General features: G+C 26.2%; 1 protein-coding gene across 2 annotated transcripts in view; it reads left to right on the forward strand.

The window, feature by feature from the left end:
- The first annotated feature begins 526 nt into the window (after positions 1 to 526).
- Positions 527 to 21,021, forward strand: part of LOC129972581 (nuclear pore complex protein Nup155-like) — a 52,216-nt gene continuing 31,721 nt past the window's right edge. The window contains exons 1-13 of one of the 2 annotated variants that reach the window (XM_056086771.1): positions 527 to 646; positions 4,597 to 4,773; positions 6,530 to 6,670; positions 9,583 to 9,679; positions 11,764 to 11,834; positions 13,513 to 13,605; positions 13,713 to 13,864; positions 14,866 to 14,971; positions 17,532 to 17,605; positions 18,407 to 18,498; positions 18,645 to 18,742; positions 19,609 to 19,758; positions 20,468 to 20,568. In XM_056086771.1, coding sequence (XP_055942746.1) covers positions 4,620 to 4,773; positions 6,530 to 6,670; positions 9,583 to 9,679; positions 11,764 to 11,834; positions 13,513 to 13,605; positions 13,713 to 13,864; positions 14,866 to 14,971; positions 17,532 to 17,605; positions 18,407 to 18,498; positions 18,645 to 18,742; positions 19,609 to 19,758; positions 20,468 to 20,568 — 1,329 coding nt within the window. In that variant the 5' untranslated portion in view covers positions 527 to 646; positions 4,597 to 4,619. Of the gene's footprint in view, positions 647 to 748; positions 855 to 4,596; positions 4,774 to 6,529; positions 6,671 to 9,582; positions 9,680 to 11,763; positions 11,835 to 13,512; positions 13,606 to 13,712; positions 13,865 to 14,865; positions 14,972 to 17,531; positions 17,606 to 18,406; positions 18,499 to 18,644; positions 18,743 to 19,608; positions 19,759 to 20,467; positions 20,569 to 21,021 lie in introns of those variants that run through there. The other variant, XM_056086773.1, reaches the window with a different exon arrangement.

The following is a 21,021-nucleotide window of genomic DNA, read 5'->3' on the forward strand; positions in this document are numbered from 1 at the left end:
CAGTCAAGAATTTCATTTATTGGAGCTGTGTTGTACAGCGATTGCTTCCTCAAACATTGCAAGCAATCAGAATTGAGTTTGGAATGGTAGAATGTTTAAAAATATGCCCATGAATTTTTCACTTAATCGTGTCAAAATGAAAACTAATATTCGGTGTAAATTTAAAGTTTTAAAGAAATTAACACCTCCACATTTTTGATTGTTTTATAATAAAGAACATCAATCTATGTCAAATCATCAATACTGAATTAATTATTGAGAGTATTAATAGAGAAAAATATAAGATAATGTGTTTATTGTTATGTGTTTCAATAGGTTTTTGATTACATTTCGAGGTTCTATTAAATGAATACCTTCCTACTTCTTTTTTTCTCTGTTTCAATTTTCCAATTTTGTTTTGTTCATAAATCATTATTTTTTGTTTTTGTTTGCACATATGAAGTCATATCTTCCGATGTATTTTTGCTACAAGTTAAAAAAGAAAAATAAAACATTAGACTCCTTTCTTTTTTTTAAATATATATTTTTCTAACTTGTGATATATTGGATTTTCAAACTGGCAATGTTTTTAGTTTGCTCAATTCAAAATGTTATAGAGTTTGTCTCAAAATTGTTTAGCAGCCCTTCATCCAGATTTAATTAATTGGTTTGTTATTAAATAACTTTTTCTTACATCATAATGAATTTTATTTAGCCATTGCATGAGGACTATAGCAAAGCGTTTATTCTCAGTCTGTTTGTGCGTGTGTTGTTTTCGGCACTACTTCAAAATGCGCGGAAATTTTTTAGCAATCACGTTGTGTTTGTTATTGAATGTTTATCGGCGCATAATATTTGAACCATTTTATATTCTGGTATATATTTCATAGGAATGCAGCATTATTAGATTGTACAAGAGTAAATAAGATTAAATAGATCCATTTTTGACTTGAAAAGATTTTCATCTTGGGGAAATATTTATACTCTCGAAGGATTTTGATAAAGTTCTATGTGAAATTTATTATTGATACCAAAATGAATTTATAAAAGAATGAGTTTAAGAAAGTTAAGTTAAAAGAATGAGTTAAGAATCCTTCATGTTTTGAAATAACATTGTTGTAAAATTTCTTTGTACTTAATAGTTTTGTAATTTAGTTCGATTCAGTATTGAATGATAAAAGTTTTAACAATTTATTTTTGTTTACATGAAATTGAAAATGTTTTTAAAGTGATTTTTTGTAGTAAAATTAATAGTTGAGATTTTAATCTTAATATCAGTAATGATTTGAAAGATTATTATTATGGTGAATATGTTATTGGATTTTTAATCTCAGTATTGATATTACTTTAGATGACAGTATTACGCAGAAAAGAATTATGCTAATTTATAGGAAATGCTTGTGAAAATGTCTCATCACAGTTAAATAGATATGTATATAATAAAACATGTAGGCAGGAAGACATGCTTTATTCAGTAAAGTGAAAAATAACAAAGCAAGTGATGTGATTGTTAAGTGGTGGTTATTAGCATTTATCTTGATGATAAATTTTTATTTAGGAACACAGTAGTAGAATTTATATTCCTGGTGGAGAAATCAATCTTTTCTGCCAACATAAATTCATCAATTTCTGTAATTTATTGATATAAATAATATCTTTTCTATTGAAGGCCTTATATTCCTAAGCCTGTCATGAATTTTTGTATTTTCTTTTTGTCTTCATGAATTAATTTGGCTCTTGGAATCAGAATTTTTAGCAATATTTTTACATTCTTTAGAAAATTATAAATTTGCCACATGTATTTTCAGTAAATGCTATTATAATCTATAAGTTTTTTAATAAACTTTACCTATGACAAAATGATAACAGTGCAGACTGTAAAATGCTTAATAAGTAGCTTTTGACACTATAAATTCATTATCCCCATCTCTTTTTGTATAAATTTATTCATTTTATTGTTCATACTTATTTTACTTCTCAGTGTTTATACTTGGTCAGTTTGTTTTGTTCTAAGTCTGTATCATGTCTGTTGATGACAAGCATTATTGGGATAAATTTATATGGAATAATGTATATGAAAGCTACATTAGTCTAAATACTTAAATAAAAGCATTCAGTGTAAAGTAACTGAAAATAATTATAAGTATATTGTTTGGGATGTATTTTTATTTTTTAGTTAAAATATGTAAGCAAAAAAATATCAAAACATAAACAAAGATAAATTGTAAAACTGTGCAACACATATCATCAAGTACCGTTTCAAAAAGCATTTTATTTAATGATTAACTTTGAAAGGTGCTATTTGATTTTATTGCCAACCAAAAAGTGCCAAGAAAAAATTTCATCAAATTATAAAAATGTATTCAAGTGCATTATTATTTTGTATGAAAAATTTTGAATGTGTAAATTACATACTATATAGTTTGATGATTGAAATCGTCAAATTGGCGAAATGTTTTCTTGGCATCTTTTGGTTACTATTACAACCAAGAATTCTTTGAAGTTGGTAGCAAGGGTTGGTTGGTACCCTTTGAAGTTGGTTTGTAGTTTCTTCTAGATCCTAATTTCTGTTAGCTTATTTAATTATTAGGACAAGATGGTGATAAAATGATCTGGAAGGATAAACAGTCTTCAGAAAGCATACAATAATTGCGAAATTTATTATTTGATCAGTATACTGATATTCTTTAAAGCTTTTGTATCATAAGCAAAATTTTTTAATTTGGCAATATTTTTTTAGTATGAATTAGTATATTTCTAATTTTAAATTCGACTTTTTCTATGAAAGGGAAGTTTAAATGAGAAAAATTAAAGTTCATAAAAATTTGACAATACATTGCCTATTCTTATTCTTAAGGAATATAATACTATACCTAGGGAAGTTATATTCATTTAATTTTTTTAGAGCAGTTTAAGTAAAGTGATGTAAAATGAACATAGTATCTGGCTTAACTGCTGGAGTATGCTTAGATAATGGTTAAGAGACTCTCTCTCTCTCTCTCTCTCTTTTTTTTTTTTTTTTTTGAAAAATAGGTGACATAAGCATATATTCTGATAAAATTACAACTATTTTTCTTTTTAAGTGAATTTAATGATAATGTCACAGTTATTTGAAAAATGTAAACATTGTGATTTATATAATTGATATTATATATACATAAAGTTCAAATCATGTATAATTAAAACTTTAAATGAACAATGATAAAATTCCAAAATTTAAATACTTTGCCCAAATTGTTTAAGTATAATATAGTGTCGTGCTTCTTCTCTATAGTTGTAGATTTTTTTTTTTTTTTTTTCATACTATGCACATTTCATCATGTTGATATTCTTTGCATTCTCACAATTTATATTCATCTATCAAATATAATTTTAAGATTTAATCAATTTGTAACTTGAATTGTTTGCTTCTTTGAAGAAAAGTGAAAAGAAATCTTTTAAAAGTGGTTTTATATGATCAGTTTATAGAATATTTTTAAAATTGAGAACCAAATAGAGTGCAAACTCTATTAATTTCAAAGGAGAAGTTTAAACTCCCTTAAATTAAATAAAAGATGATAACCTTCCTATTATTTTAAAAACCGTTGTTGCCTGTGAAAGCATTAAAATTAGTTATTCTCTGGCCCTTAATACCTCCAACATTGGGCAAACAAAAATTTTCCAGAAAAATTCGAATGCGAAAAGATACGTAGGTGATAGCAATTGAGGTTCTAATTGCAAGTGTGATTGTAACTCATTTTCATGAAAAGCATTTAAAACATAAAATGGAGAAAGCTATTCTTCAAAAACTATGATAGCAATAAAAACTAATACTGCAGCTCGGAAGAAAATCAAAGGAAAAAGAAAAAGTCAAATAACCTCTGTTGGAAATATTAATGAAAATTTTGGTTAATGCTATTTTGTAACAGAAAACGGCTTGTTTACAATTAATATACAATTAAATCTATTCTTGGAAAGAATTTTTTTTTCTTCCAAAAAATGAAGATATGAATGAAAGTGAACAAATCATTCAAATGCTACATGAACCAATTTCAATACTGCAGGACTTTAATTTTTTGGGTATTTGAATTCAAATGTTAATCTTTTTTCATGAATAAATTTTTAAAAGACTGACGTCTCTTTTACTGTAGAATTTTTATTATAATTTCATCCCCCCTCCACCCATCTATGATTTTTTATCCCACGGCATGGGGTAAATTGATCATTGTAACTAGCCTTAAAAAAATAATAATGATTACTCGATTTTATTGCTTTAAAAAATAAGTAAATTATCAAGTTGTAGTAATTATCAGTTAGTGTAATATAAAATATCTTTCAAAATATAGTAAATTTTTAACATAATTTAAGGAATACAGCTTGCCAAGTTTGAAAATAACCAAATTTATGGTAATTTTACTCTGCCGTATCCTATATTTTCATGCATTTAAAGGGTAATTTTACTTATAAAATTATAAATGCAAATAATTTTGATTGTTTTTATATTCTTGAGATATAGATGTTGAAATTCAGTATTTCCTAATCAGTAAAGTTTTTCTTACAGGCAATATGATATTTAGAATTATAAATTGATGTAAGTTATTTGATTGATTTTTAAAAAAATTTTTTATTTCTTAACAGATTTTTGTTTCATACTAAGCAAAATGGTGGCAAAGATGCCCACATTAGATACCAGTTCCCATTCGGTCAATGGAGTGCCAAAGGATGTTTTGGAGTCGTCTACAAAGATGGTAGATATGCAGATGCAACAGGATAATTCATATCCTGAATTGACAGATTGTTTGAAAATGGGTGGAGGTAAAATTTGTTTAATTTTTGACTTAAAAATTATTTCTTTCTTTACAGTAGAAAATTGTCTTTTCCCTTTATAATTAAAATTCAATTATTGGTTTTCAAACGTAAACTGGCTTTCAGAAATATGCAGTTTTCTAATGGATACAAACTAGAATTATTATGTTGGGGGGGAGGGCAAAATAAAATGCTTGATTGAAAAATCTGAAAATATATGGTGTAGAATTTAAAAAGAACAACCTTTTCTATAATTCTTTATAACTTATTTTGAACAATTTTATTTATTTAATAATATTGACAACTTTTCATCTTATTCATTCTTAACTATTTGTCAGTATTACTAAATTTTGTTTAAATTAATAATATCACTTAATTTCTTTAACCTTCCATGGCATACTACCCTTTAAATTTTGAACTCAAAAGAAAGAATTTGTGGATAACTTATTTAGGCCTATAGGAATACAAAGGTAAAATCTCATGATAATTGTACTTATCGTTTTGATTTTGGGGATATTCCATCAGTTGGAACACTGTGCCATTAGAACTCTGAAAAGTGCCACTAGGTGAGCATTACGGTGAAGATGCGAAAATGTGTAAATTCACTAGCATTTGAATAAAAAAAACACTATTTTATATCTGTGTAGCAGATTTAGCATGATTCAAGTTACATTATAAGGAAGCATGCACAGATTTGTTATTGGAGGGCAATGTTTGATGCATTTTTGGTGTTTAGAAAGACTTAGTTCATCTCTCAGTATTATAAATTTACATCTTAAATAAAAAATTTACAGTTATATTTCAAATAAAAGATGTACAACAATATATATATATAATTAAAAGATATTTACATTATTAAACAAAATGAATGTTAGCAAATAATAAACAGCAGGAAACTTCATGCCACTCTAAGTAAGGATGATCATAGCTATTGATAAAAAAAAAGTAAAACCAAAAAAACTTTAGATCCAGAGTAAAGGTGGGACATTTCCAGGAATTTTGACCCTCCCAAACAATATTCCTTGCATTGAGTTCATTTTCCATAAAAAAGAGAGAAAAACAGGAAACAAAGACACAAGTGTTCTCTTTCTGGCATATAGCATCCCACTGAGTAACATGAACGCTGCAGTGTTCCACCTGATGGAACACCTAATGTTGTCCAATGATTATATGTATGCTTTCTCTATAAAAAATTTAAAAGTATATAGAATAAACAATTTTAGATACAGCCAACAAAATACATAATTATTTTTCCAACAATTATTTTTTACTAGATAAAATTAACAAAATTTCTTGAAAAAATAAGCTTTTACAAAACACACTATAACTGAAAATTATGAATCAGCTTGATTTAAATTTTCATCTATTTCAAAAAGAGGTTTATAAGTGAATCTTAAACTTATATTTTACCATTTATAGTTGAATTTAACAATTTTAGAAACGACCGAAGTTAGGTGTTACATGTAATGGGACACTGTGCTGCTGAGGATTATAGTTTAGTAGTTCAAGTAATTTAATTTCTTATAATTTAGTAGTTCAAGTTTCCTGTTCTAATATAGTTTGGTAGTTCAAGTAATGTTAAATGAAGCAAATATAAATTTCTTGTATATAATTGTAGGAATTTTTTATTGGCATAATAAGCATTTTGAAATGATTTGATCATTTAAAAATGATTAAAAATTCTGAAAAGTATATTTACATAACTTCTTTACATCATTTCATTTTCTTGTTGCTTAGTATTTTCATCCCCTTCTTCCCATTACAGCCACATTGCCCACAGTGAGTGGTCTTAATGATCAAGATTATCCTGGAATATCTGAATTGAGTATCAGTCTACATTCCCTTTCACAATTGAATTTGGTAAAAAGAATACCATTACCTTCAGAACTGGTGGAACAGTTTGGTTGTATCCTTGGAAATAGACTTCTTATGCAATTTTAATAGTATAGTACACTCCTGAGTATCTGGTTCGCGACTGTCTGTACTATCCGGCCTAGTTTTCTCTTATTGCAATTAAAAGAGGAAGGTAAGGCATTGCATTGGCAACATTGCCAAGACATTGGAAGTAGGTGTCTGCTAAGATCCTCTTACATGTCGTGTGCAAAATACAAGTTGTGACTGGGAAAGAGCAGTTCTACTCATTTTTCATTGTTTTGTCGGCTGTGTAACTGACCTCAATTGTTGCCGCTGTTCCTGATTATAACTGTATAGTATTCGTAAATTGTTCTTAGGATGTACGAAATCTTTTTTTAACTGTACCACGGTGAAAATTTCAAAATGGGTGAAAAATGAAAATAGAGGGACTATGGAGGGGAAATTATGTGCTATACAGTGACTAGACTCTGGTGTAATAGCAAAAAATGTAGCTTCTGAGTTAAGAGTTATATAAACATATTTAAGCTACTAGTAGTCTACTAGTTAAGCTACTAGAGTCTTCTGTATCATAGGAGCAATTGCTGGTAAAATCAATATTTTACCAGCAATTGCTCCTATGATTCACCGGGATGTGTTCACATTCTATCTGACATTAAATAAATGAAGGGCTTAGTATTCAATAAGAAGTGAGAAAATATATATTAAAACAGTGAATTTTAGCATAAAAGCTTTTTTTTGTGGTATCAGTGGGCAAAAAAAAAAAAAAAAAAAAAGAGTTCATAGAACTCTGTCCTATCTTGCTTTTTTGGTATTCGGCCATTCCTTCCAACACACTACGCCAGATGCTCAGGAGTATACTGTATATTATAACTTTTTTCCTACTATATAAAGTGTTAGTCATTGTATTCTTTTATTATATTAAATGGATGGATGGTAAATATTTAAAATAAGTCGGGTCAAATGTAACAATTTTAAAAAATATATTTGTCTTCACTGATAATTTTAGGATTGGTATGAGAATAATTTTAATATTTTTATTTATTATTATTTCAATGAAAATAGGAATTATTGATTTGTTTTATTAGAATCTAGTTTTCTTATATAGAATTAATTATTTTTGAAAGGTGATTTTATATAATTTGCTAATTGATTAAACATTACAAGAACTATAGTTCTTTAAAGGATGTAATTGAATTATAATTTCTAGGTCTGATTTTTGTAAAAAGTTTTTGTTTGTATTTGTAGTGTATCAAAGAAATAAGAGGACTACACTGTTCTTTTTTCTTCTCATTTTCCCATACATCAGCTATTTATTGATGGTTCAAAATGACTATCTATAATGGAATATTATAAAAATTTAAGTAAAATTTTGAAGTTAAAATTGCCCCTTTTATGTAATTGCTAATTATTTATTTGTTGCTAACTACAATGTTAATGAAAATATCATGTTTATGTCTTTCTTCAAAATCCTTTTTGCTATAAATTTAAGAATAACTATATTTTTAAATTAGGTATAATTTAAGAAATCATTTTTTATATTCTAATTAAATTTATATTTTAATTAAATACATATTGTTGTGGTACGTTGAGGTTTTATGTTATTAGGCTAAAATAAAATATTACAGTTATATGTTTTCTCACCTTTTTTGTAATTGTCTTAATTATTTGAGAAATGTGATTTTTAAAACTTTTAGTATTCTGATATGTATTTTTATGTATGCACTTAATCCTTTTTTTTTTTTTTTTGCTTTTTTTGTAATAAATTTTATAGGTTGCAGGCCTGAAATGTAAAAATTTTATTCTATATGATAAGTTTCACTTATGATTGCTGCTTTCCCATGATTGAAGTGTATCTCAAACACGAAGAAGAACTTTGCATTCCAGATGTAAACTTAAGTTTCACTTATGATTGCTGCTTTCCCATGATTAAGAGTGTATCTCAAATACGCAGAACTTTGCATTCCAGTTGTAAATTTACTCTTTTTTCAAATATGAGATGCTATTTGAATTTTCAAAATAAAATTTAACTACCCAAATCTGCATCAGAGGATGATTACGAATAGGTATGAGCAATTGAAGTAAGCAGATAATAAATTAAAATTCAAGTGGTACTATGTATGATAATTTTTATCTCAATATAAAGACAAATAATCCTAAATAATTAGTATATTCAAGGCAATATTTGTTTAATTGGTATATAAAAACATTTCTAAATTTTTAGTGAACACTATTTGGCAGAAAAATAAGAGCATGATAATTTTTTTTATTTCACATTATATGTATTTATTACCAGAAATAACTTGGTTCATTGTTTAATTACATTGATTTATATTAATTACATTATATAGTCATACATAATTGCATTAATTTCATTTTTTACAGTATGTATAATTTAATAAATAATAAAATATGTTATTTATTATAAATTGGAGAAAAAAAAGCATTTTAATAAAGCAATTTTGTTGAAATGATAATTTTATTATTAAAAAAATTCTGATGTCAATGTATACAACTTTTTCCAGGGAGATAAATAACTAATGAATTGCATAATGAATGAAAAGTAACATATTTTTTCCAACATGGAATTAATTAAATAATAAAAATAAACTTCATAGTGGTATTGTATGCAACTTTAAAGTTTATTTAAAGTATAATTGACCAAATTCTTCTATATACTGAGCCATAATTAGAAGAGCATTATGATTTTGTGTATAATTTTTAAAAAATAACCCTCTAAAATTGATTCTAGAAAAACTCGAGCAGAAATTTTGTTAATATATGAAAAGAAATTTTGGAATCTTATTAATTACTTTTTATCGTTCGAAGTAAATAACACTTATGGTAAAATGTTATTGATTGAAAGAGCTATTTTCGATCTGCATTTAAATAATACTTATTTTACTTATGAGAGGTTGAAAAAAAATCTTCCTTAACTTAATTTAGTTATGCAAAGCAACTGCCAAATGGGCTTATTTCCTGAAATTGGACGTGCTTGGTTAACAATTGATAGCAATATATTTCTGTGGTCATTTCATGATGGGTAAGTGCTATATTAATTACTTGTCTATAATTTTTATGCATGTCAACTATAAACTGCGCATTATATGTAATTTTAAGTTATTCTCCTATAGAACTATTTATATTTGTATTTAAAAAGGTGATTTAATGTGAGAACTGAAGTTTGAAAGTTTTTTTAATCAGATATTAATTGCATTTTATTTTTCTTCAGTAGCACGGGAATATTATATATAATGAATGCAAAGAAATTCCAAAATGTTGAAAAATCTACAATGTACTTCAATATTTCTTTGATGCTAAATTTTTAAAAATATCCTAAAAGGTAGAAAATTCATAAAAATATTTATTTAAATTCTGAATATCCATTTCACTTATGTTTTTAAAATATCCTGAGGGACAATTATTTTTTAAGATGCTGAATATTATCTCTTTTTATGGAAAAGAATGTCATTGTTATAAGTTTCATTTTTATTGTGTACAATGTGACAGAATAAGTATGTAATTAAATTTTGGATTTAATTTCTTTTTATGCTACAAAAATACTATAAATGTCTTTAGTATCTTAAAATGCATTGAGAAACGAATAATATTAATACAAAAACATTCTTAAGTTTTTTAGAGAAAATGAGGCAGTTTTTTGTAATGAAATCAAAAAGCTCTTTCTAAAAATGCAATTATTTTTTCTGGTGACTGTTAGCATCATATTGTATTGTGCGATACAATCCAAGCAATAATATAAGTTCTATGTTTATTGATGTAGATTAATATGAATTTCATAATATTGTAAAAATTTATATATGATGATAATATTGAAAATTGGATTTGATTTTTCATTATTGCAAAAATATTATAAAGGTTATTGATGATCATAATGCATTGAAAGAATAAAGAATTAACCTTTTCAGATCATCCTATTTTTTACTATGAAAATTATTAAACACTCTCAAAATTAGTCATTTTGGGTGAACAAGAACTACAGTGAATTATTCTTGTAGGAAAGTATTAGACCTCCTAATTAATGCTGGGTTTATATATATAAATAATATAATATAAATTAAACTCAAAAAGCAATGAATGATTTCTAAAGAATAAATTTCATCCTTTTAAAATTGAATACTTTTGAACATAATTTATTCTTCTGCTTTTACTTTAAGTTACACTATTAACTAGAAATAGTGAAAAAATAAATGTAAGTTAAAATACTGTTGAAAATTAAGTATTGCAAGATATTTCATATTGAACAGAAATTTTTATAAATACATTCAAGTACATTATCCTACCTCTAGTATTTCACATCTCGCTAGCCCAATCGATAAGTTCATGATGAGCAATGTTATAAGATCTCGGGTGTAACATTCAAATTAAGGCTTAAATCGTGATGGAAGAAATAATAGGAATATTGAGTGATATTATATAAATGATTGAAACTAATTTTTTCCTCTCATACTTATAGGTAACTGAAACTTTCTGACTAGTTTTATATAAAGTATAAAAGAAATGGATACACATGTGAATTATTTCAAAAAGGGTTATAAAATCATATTTATTTTTTTAAAGAAAACAAAACTTATTTACACATAAATCTGACATTTATATTCAGTTTTCTAATAGCATTTTTTTTCTGTATACTATAAAATTTATTTAAAAAAAAGATATATATTTTAAAATTTTGTAATAAATCAGCTGAATCTCTCTATTATTTTTGTGAATTGTAGACATTTCTGTTTACCCAAAATATATGTATATATCTAAATAAATAATAGCATCAATTTTACACAAAATGTTTCAAATTTCTGTAATAAAAAGTTTCTTAAAAAAAATATTTCAATTTTTTTTAATACCTTTCCTTATATCTATTAATTTTTTGTGAAAATAAAGAAATAATTATGAATTTTTAATGCAATAATTTTTAATTTTATTAATTAAAAACTTAAGAAATTCTTTATGTATAGATAACAGTATTTTGGAAATTTCCAATAAAACTTATACAAATCGAGTATATTAAAGTATTTTAAATTTTAAAGCATGACATGTGCAAGAAAAAGTGAGATAGAATCGTGAGAATTTTAACTTGCCAAATTATAATAAATTTCTTGTTTATTATAGGAGTGACCTGGCATATTTTGATGGCCTCAATGAAACTATACTCTGTGTTGGTCTTGTTAAACCCAAACCAGGTAAAAAGTTAGTTATCTGCAATATGATGTTAAGAACAAAATATATTTTTTAACTATATAAATTTTGTCCCTCTGTTAAATGTATTATTTATATGTAAATACTGATATTATGGGAGTTGGATTTTTAATAGTGGTAACACTGTTGTAAAGACGCCATGCAACAAAACCAAAGAATGTCACAAATAACACATGTTAGCTACATACCTACCTTCCCTCTTAACAAAAAGACTCGTCCTTCCTACATCATGTGCATGCAGAGTGACGCGAAAAACTGATCCTGTATTAGCTTGCGGTTTAAAGTAAATGTTGTTAGGATGTTTTCAAAACAAGAACAACGAAGTTGGATAAAAATTGAATGTGCTAGAAGTCGTACAGCACAAAAATGTCAACTAGGGCTTCAAGAGGCTTGCGAGGAATCTGCTTTGCTTTACAGAACTGGTGCAATATGGGAAAAGTCTTGAATGAAGGATGCCAAAATGTGGCAGACATGTATCGCTTGGTCGTTCTAGTGTCAGCGAAGCAGAAGTGCATGCTGTTGCCGCACTAATGGACAGTGATCGATGCGAACCATTCATGAGCTGACCCGACAGACATGACTTGCACATACGACTGTGCTGCACATTCTGAAGGAACGTCTGGGCATGTGAAAAATTGCTTCACGATGGGTTCCAAATCATTTGAGGGAAATGCAAAAGTGGCTATGATATAATGTTGCTCGAATCCACCTGGAGTGCTATGACCGTGAAGGAAAGGAGTTTTTACACCGTATCATTATGCTGGATGAGACTTGGGCCAGATCTTACCAGCCAAAACTGAAATGCCAACCAAACGAATGGCGTCATAATGGATCACCACAGAGTTCAAACTTTCTTCGGAACCCCAGCAATGCGAAGGTTATGCTGATTCTCATATACAACTGTGATAGTGTCATCCTAACACATACTGTTCCCCCACAGCAGACCGTCAATGTGCAGTATTACTGCTCATTTTTGGAGCACCATCTCAGACCAGCTTTGAGAAAAAAATGGCGACACTTTCTGCAGAACGACCCTATCATTTTGCATGACAGTGCTCGGTTGCATGCAGCACTAGCTGTGGCTGATTTGCTTGATCGATAGAGTTGAGAAGTACTTTACCATCCACCATACTCCCTAGATCTAAGACATTGTGACTTTGACTTAATTCCTAGGATGAAGGAACCACTTCATGGCATTTGCTTCAAAACTGTTCCAGAGATTCTTGCGATAGTAGACCAGTCCATTCAAACTATCAACAGAACATGCACTGCTATGGTGTTCTGCGACTTTCACATAGTTGGAAATGGGTTGCACACAATGCTGGCGACTATATTCAAGGACTGTAAAACATGGTGACATGAATCACTTTTGTATTCCATGTAAATAAATAGTTGCCACTATTAAAATTCCAACCCTTGTAAAATAAAAATGTCTTTAGTAAAATAACGTTTCTTTTATATGTCACAAGTAATTTGTTCATATTTTGTACTACTTTATTTTCAAATTATCATTGATTATAGCATATATCCAAATTTTATATTATTAATATTTTAGAAAACTTTATATGGATTAACTTACAATATTTACAAAGCTATACCTTTATACAATATTTTAAAACTTTCTGTGTAATAATATTTTTTTGTTTGTTTGTACAATTACAGATGTATTTCAAAATTTTATTCATTATTTACTTTGCTTGACCACACCTGTTGAAATCGTATTGCTTGGAGTCAATTTTACAACCCAAGATAGAAGTATGTTAAATTTATGTTTAAAATTGTATTGCTTTCATTATTGTCTGAATAATGAAACATAAGAAAGTTTGAATATTTTTTAATAATTTTTTCCCTGTATTTTAAAGCTTCATCTCCGTTTGAAGAAATGCACATGCTTCCAGAACCATTGTTCTCTTATCCAACTGACAATGTTCATATGTGCACATTTGCAGGGACAGATGATGGTCGCATATTTTTAGGTGGTAAAGATGGCTGTGTTTATGAATTTACTTATCAGGTATAGCATTTCTGTATTTGTAATCTGTACCATACAGATATGTATTGAATGTTTTCTCGTATAAAGCATTGTAACATGCTCTTAACAATGTTTTTTTAAAGAATTAAAAAAAATGTCTGCAAATTAAAAGTTTCTTTTTTAATTATTAATTCATTTTAAAAAGTTGATAATAAAAGAATTTAATTTAATTGTTTAGGCAGCTAATGGGTAAAAAGATGCAATTAATTCATTTATTTTACAATTATTATTTAAATTCTATTATTAGCTGATCAGTCTAAAATATTTTTAATGTATAATTAAAATGTAGTAAAGATGTTTTGGGGGAAAAAAAAAGTACATATGACTAAAATTTTTGACATTAAAAATTTTCATGTTTTGAGAATCAAATGTGAAAGTATGCTGCCTCTTTAATTAATTGTCATTGGTAAATTTGTGAATTAAATGATTTTTGTAGAAAAATTCTAAAATGATTGTTATGTTTTTACTTTTTGTTTATCATTTTGAGTGAAAAATATATTTTAAAGCTTTTTGTATAGTTTTCATTATTTATAATGATAACTGATAAAATTCATTTAAATAAGGGGATGTTCATACATTTGTTTACATTTTGTGTATAGCAAAATCTAATTATAATTTGAAATGATTTTTTAATATTCATTTCTAAATATTTTTCAAGCTATTAATAAATTTTAAATATTGAAGTAATTTAGATGTTAAAATTATCAGTAAAGCTACCTTTAAAACAATACTGTTTAATAGATATAATTTATTATTAGCAGTATCTTTTTTTATCTTATTTCCATAAAAAAGTAAATTTTGATGAAATTACTTCACTAATGCTGATAATTTAAGTTGTATATTTGATTTGAAAATAATGTCCATTTATTCTCTCTCCTTAATATTTGAACCTATGTATTCTTAATTTTTTTTATTTATTTTTTATTTTGAAATATTTTAATAGTTTTCATATTTTTATTGTATTTTTCCTCCTTTTTATTTAGGCACAAGACAGTTGGTTTGGTAGAAAGTGTCGTAAAATCAATCACTCTAGCAGTACTTTATCATTCCTAGTGCCATCCTTTCTAAGTTTAGCATTTTCAGAAGATGGTAATTTAAATTTTGTGATATATGAATGAAAATGAAATCATTTTTGAAAATTGTCAGATTTTAATGTAATCTCATTCAAGTTTTATTGTTTGCAACTTTATATTTTATTACAAAGTTTGCATTTCTAATTATATAGCTCTTTTAAGCTCCTAACCTCTATGCATTCAATATGTTAAAAATTGTACTATTGTTAAATTTGATTTGCTCTATTAATTTTGGTTCAAGCTAACATTTTTACCTTACAGCACACTGCGAGTTTGACTTACTTGGTTTTTTAAAAAATATTGTTTGCTGTATTTTGTATAATAAATCAATTAAGATATGAATGACAGAATAATTAAATGTAAGTTGTTTATTTCATAAGGAAATGGAAATATTTAGATTCTAATGTTACGGTTAACATATAAAAAATATTTGTGCTAATTTAATGATATGAGTTTTTTCCATGGTTGGAAAATTTTATCAACAGTTGTGCAAAAATCAAACATTATTAAAATTCATGATTCCAAATAATATTTATGTACCAAAATTCTAGTATTTCTTCCTCTTGTTGTCCTCCACCTTTTTTTTTTCCGGTGTTTTTCAGGAAAGACACTTATATAGATCAACTTAAAAAGCAAGAACATTAAATATAAATACATAAGTAAAGGAGGAAAGAAAAAGAAATGCTACTGAAACTGAGGATCCACAAGATATGCATGATTCATGTTGTTCGAACCACTATACTGCACTATCCACACATCGAAGCGGAACTTGAATATACTTATTCTAATAACTAGTTATATGTAATGATATTTTAAAATCTAATTTAAACTTAATTAATTTCCTAACTTTCAGCTTAATTTAGCCCATATCAAATTCATTCTAAAATATTCTCTTATTTCCTGATCCTATTCCACTTTATCTATTTAATAATCCAGCAGAATCTTTGTAAAAATGCTTAGGTCAGCAGTTGAAACACTCCAAGTGAAGGGATAAAAAATTGCGGACCTAAATAAATTCTTCGAAAAGATTCCTATAATTCCCTTACCTAATTCGACACATGTAGAGAAATCCTTATCAAAATATCACGGTATATAATCACGGGGATAAATTTTAGATTAGCTTTTCCTCATTTCGCTCGTATGTTGTTCTGTGTCGATGTGTTTGTTTCTTCTGCTTTTACATAAATCATGCCTACCTGGATAGAATAAAACGAAGTAAAAAATTCAAAGTTTCTTCTCTCCTTCTTCTGCTCTCTTCGGCCCTGACTCTGCTTCAAAAATTATGTTTACATATATATATATTTGAAAACTGCCTTTTTTCAGGAAAGACACCTATACAAATAAAAGTCAAAACCTATCTAAATATAAAGTTTGATCCAAATTTGTTTATGAGATATATATATATATATATATATATATAATCTAACTGACAATGTTCATATGTCACATTTGTTCATTAAAAGATATAAGATTCAACAGAAATTAATTCAATATTGCTTCATTTTCCTAATTTTGTTTTATGAAAAATAAGTTATAGTAGAAATATTTTATGGCAAATTACTTTTTTAATATAATGGCAAATATAGTTTTTTTAATATCTTGTAGCAAAGCTGTTTCTCTTTGTGTGTCAGTAATATACATGTTTTTGGTATGATACAAAATTTTTTTTCATTGATTCCTATTTATTTAACCTGACCTTTTGTGAATTCTCTGCAATTTAATAAATAAGACACTTGTACAGTATTATGTATTGTAGATTCATTTATTAAACTAAATCACTTTAGTTAATTAATCACTTCTGAAAAGTAATTTTGTAATTTTCTTTAAAAAAAATATAGTCCTTATAGGGGGGAAAAAATGTATTGATTACTAATATTGAGTATAAAGTAATTGTAAAAACACTATTTCTTACCAAATAATTATATTTTTCAATTCCTACTATTAGTTCACACTCTTCCTATATATATATATATATATAGTTATATATATTTGAACAATATATATATATTGTTCAAATTTTCAATCGTTAATAAAATTTATTCATCCACTGAAGTTCAAATACATTTTTTTAAACTTGTAGTGGATAACACTTAATTTAATAGTTTTTTTCAAAGAATTACTAATCAGATTAATTAATTAATCAATCAAATTTGTCCAGTAATTTCTATTTGGTAGCCAAAATCGCCAAATGGTCGCCAAGCTCTGAGGTTACTGACACAACATCCGATCACAATAATATAAGATATATATAAATAACATAAAAAAATAAGTAGGAATTGACTTTAATTTTTTTTATATATATATTGCTTGTTTGTATTGATAATTGAAAAACCAACAGTTGGTGAACAATTTCAGTTACAAACACCACAAGACTGTGACTGAAACTGACAAGTTTAATTATATAATTGAATAAATGATTAACACAATTAAGTCTTCAATAGATTTCATTTTAGAAAATATAGTTAGCTTGGTACATTGAAAGTGTGCAGAAATTAATATTTTTGTATTTAATTTTAAATTAATCTGATTTGTTTTTTTAAAAATTGGTATTAATGTTTATATTAAATTTTTTAAAGATGCTGTTCTTCAAATAGCTGTTGATGATACAAGGCATGTATTATATGCTAGACTTGAGAAAGGATCCATTCAGGTAAAGCAATCCTTTTAATCTTTCTTGTGCAAAAGAATTCTTGTTTTTGTGTTATATAAAATTGCATGAGTAATAGTACATTTGAATATACATTTCCGAAGGGGTTTTTTAGTACTTTATTTTCATCACTTATGGAAGGATTTATTTATTTACCCTAACTTTCTAACCATTGGGTACATTGATATCAAAGCACTGCTAACAGAAGTTTAAAATGACATGTTTAAATTATTCGTTTGAATTGATAATGTCTACTGCTTTTATTACCTACAAATTAAATATGTTCAGGGTATAATTTCTTTACAAATCAAAAATAAGCTTTTGGGGTAGAGAAATTCTATCATAATTTAAACAATTTGTGCTATTGTTAGTTAGGCTCTTTTATGCAACTAATAAGTAAAATATTATAAATTCTTGTAGATGATTTTTCCCCCTTTCTGATTATAAATGCTTACAGAATGTTTTAATTTATGATTAATGTAAATTGATTATACTAATTTCATGATGGTGTAAAATCTTTTTGTACCTGTTTTAATAGAATTTTATAGAGAGATAAACAGCTAAATAGATTATTTTTACTCTTCTCCTTTGTGTATTTTTTAATGCAATTTTTCAAATTAAAATAAAATTGCTTATTGTTTTATCCATTACTGTTCTTAAAACAAATATAAATGTTTTACTTTTAATAAACTTTCTCTAATATTTTATATATATATATATATATATATATATATATATATATATATATATATATATATATATATATATATATATATATATATATATGTAAAATGATTACTGTAGGTTTTTGATTTGGGAAAAGATGGTAAACAAATGAGTAAGGTTCATGTTCTTCATCAGCATGCAATTGTTCATCAGGCTTCTGATATTGCCAGGTAATAACTGTCACTTACTATATTATTCTGTAATTCATCATGTATTAGTTTCTGTTATGATTTTATTTTCTTTAAACTTCAATAAAACATTTCCCCCCATTTCTTACTGATATAATATTTTGAAAGACCAATTTTCTTCCAATTAGAACCATTGACAAGAAAAATTTCTACCCTGTTGTTCATATCAGTCCTGTCGATGCCAAAGAGTCTAAATTTGCCCATTTGGTTGCTATAACTCAATCAGGTGATTATTGTTGCTTCATTCTCAATTTATTTTCCAAACTATTTTTGAAAAAGAATTTCTAGTATTAAACTAGTAATTCTAACTTAGTACTATTAAAAATTTTGCATCCAGTAAAACATTAATCATAATCAGTTGAGCTGGCACATTGCTTCTGAATGTCTTTCATTAAATTCAAGTGATGATATTAATTAATTAAATAAATTAGTTAATGAAATTAATTTTTAAAGTACATTTCTTTGTAATATGTTGCATGTTTTTCTAATAAAATTGAATTTTTAAATTCCTGTTGAATAGCACATACATGGTGCATTTTACTTAATAATGTGGGAATCAAGTAACTCAACTATTAGTCTAGAATGAATAGTTATTTACATAAAGTATAAGAGTATTTATAATTCTAATGTATGAGTTCATTATATTGAGGGATTCTATTGCATCAAATTCTTGTTTCTAATTGCCTAGAGAACATGTATCTGATTAGGATGTCCGCTAGAGTCAATCTGAAATATTGACATCCAGTTATTTTTATGGTTAAAAAATTCTCATAATTACTCAGAATTCCTTCACTTACTTCTAGTTAATCACAACCACATCTAGTCATTTGACTGCCAGTATTCTTTACACTTGAATCACATTTGGAACACATCTACAAAAGTAACATATTTTGTTAAATTGTTAACAAAATATGTAGATATCCACTGAATATTTTATATTAATGGTTTCCATGTATTTCAAGGAATTTTTTTTTAAGTCTGAATTCAAAAATGTTTGTTTAGAATAAATGTTTGTGGTTTTTCATATAGTTGCAATGTGACTAAAATTCATTTAAAAATCATTATTATTAATAATAATTAACTTTGTTTTAGGTGTAAGACTTTATTTCACTACAAATGGTGGATTTGGTGATAACCGTCCATATACATTAGCATTACTGCATGTTCGTTTGCCTCCTGGCTTTACTGCTAATGCTGATGTTCCTAGACCTCTAAATGTGCGCATGGCATATTACAAAAAAGGTATTGAACATATTCATGTATTTAATTTTTAAAAATTGATTCACTATGTTTTAGAAACTGATTGATGATAGTATAAGATTTCAAATATATTTATTTATGAAGCAATACATTTTTTGTTCTATTGCATTATTTTTTTGCATGTTTTATAAAAGTTTGATCATTAATAAAATTAACAAATTTTGTAAAAATCACATATATTGTTTAATGCTGTTGAAAAATGATATTTTTAAGTTTAATATATACGTAAAAAAATGGAAATAAAATTGATTTCTACTGTAATAATTTCCTTGTTGTATTATAGTAATTCTCTCTACTGTTGTATTTGTATTTATTAATTTCTTTTCTTTTCTTTTTCACTAACTTGTTAATATCATATAGATTTTATAAAAAGTAAGTTTTATTGAGACAGATATTTCATAAGATATAAAATAAATGAATTTTCTTATAATGTCAAATATCTAATAGTGGATTTTAAATTGGTTTTTAATGTATGCAGTGCACTGATTCATTGTAGAATATTTTGGTATAGATCATAGATACAAAACATATACATAAATTACAGTTTTCACTTAACCATTAAGGTATTATTAGACTATTTATTAATGAACATTCAAATATTAAACAGGAGGGAAGAGAGAGGGCATTTCATAGCAATTTCATTTTTTAACATAAATTAGAATATTTCTCATGCTTTTTATTATTACTTTAGGATTTACATTATTAGCATCTTCTCAGACTGAAGACAATGATCTTATTTTTGCTACCAGCAATGATTCTTTTGCATTTTATAATCAACTGATTGAAACCCATGTAAGTAATTTATATTATTTTTCTTAGCTCAGAATCTTGTAATTTTAAGTGCCTTTTACTGCATATTGTAATAGAAATATAATTTTTGATAATGATGTTTTGAAATTTAAAATTTTTTTCAGTGATTTCTTAATATTACTGTATTTTTATTATTTTATGCATATTTGCATTGATAACTATTAGAGTAGCAAGTAGATAAAACTAAGTATAATTCTAATAAATTTTACTATGATCTGTTTTTAAAAATATGATATAATAAAATTGTGTAATTTTAACGTTTTATTTGATCACTGTTGAGCTTTTTTTTTCAGCACTAATACGCTAATCTGCTTTTAATACTGGTTGTGAAAATATTTTTATATGTGATTGTTTAGTGGTACTTGTATTAAGAATTATTAAGCATATTTAAAATTAATTCAAATTTCTCTCCTGCTTATTGATTGCACAGTAGCT

This window comes from Argiope bruennichi, chromosome 6 (assembly GCF_947563725.1).
Source record: "Argiope bruennichi chromosome 6, qqArgBrue1.1, whole genome shotgun sequence".
NCBI lineage: Eukaryota > Metazoa > Arthropoda > Arachnida > Araneae > Araneidae > Argiope > Argiope bruennichi.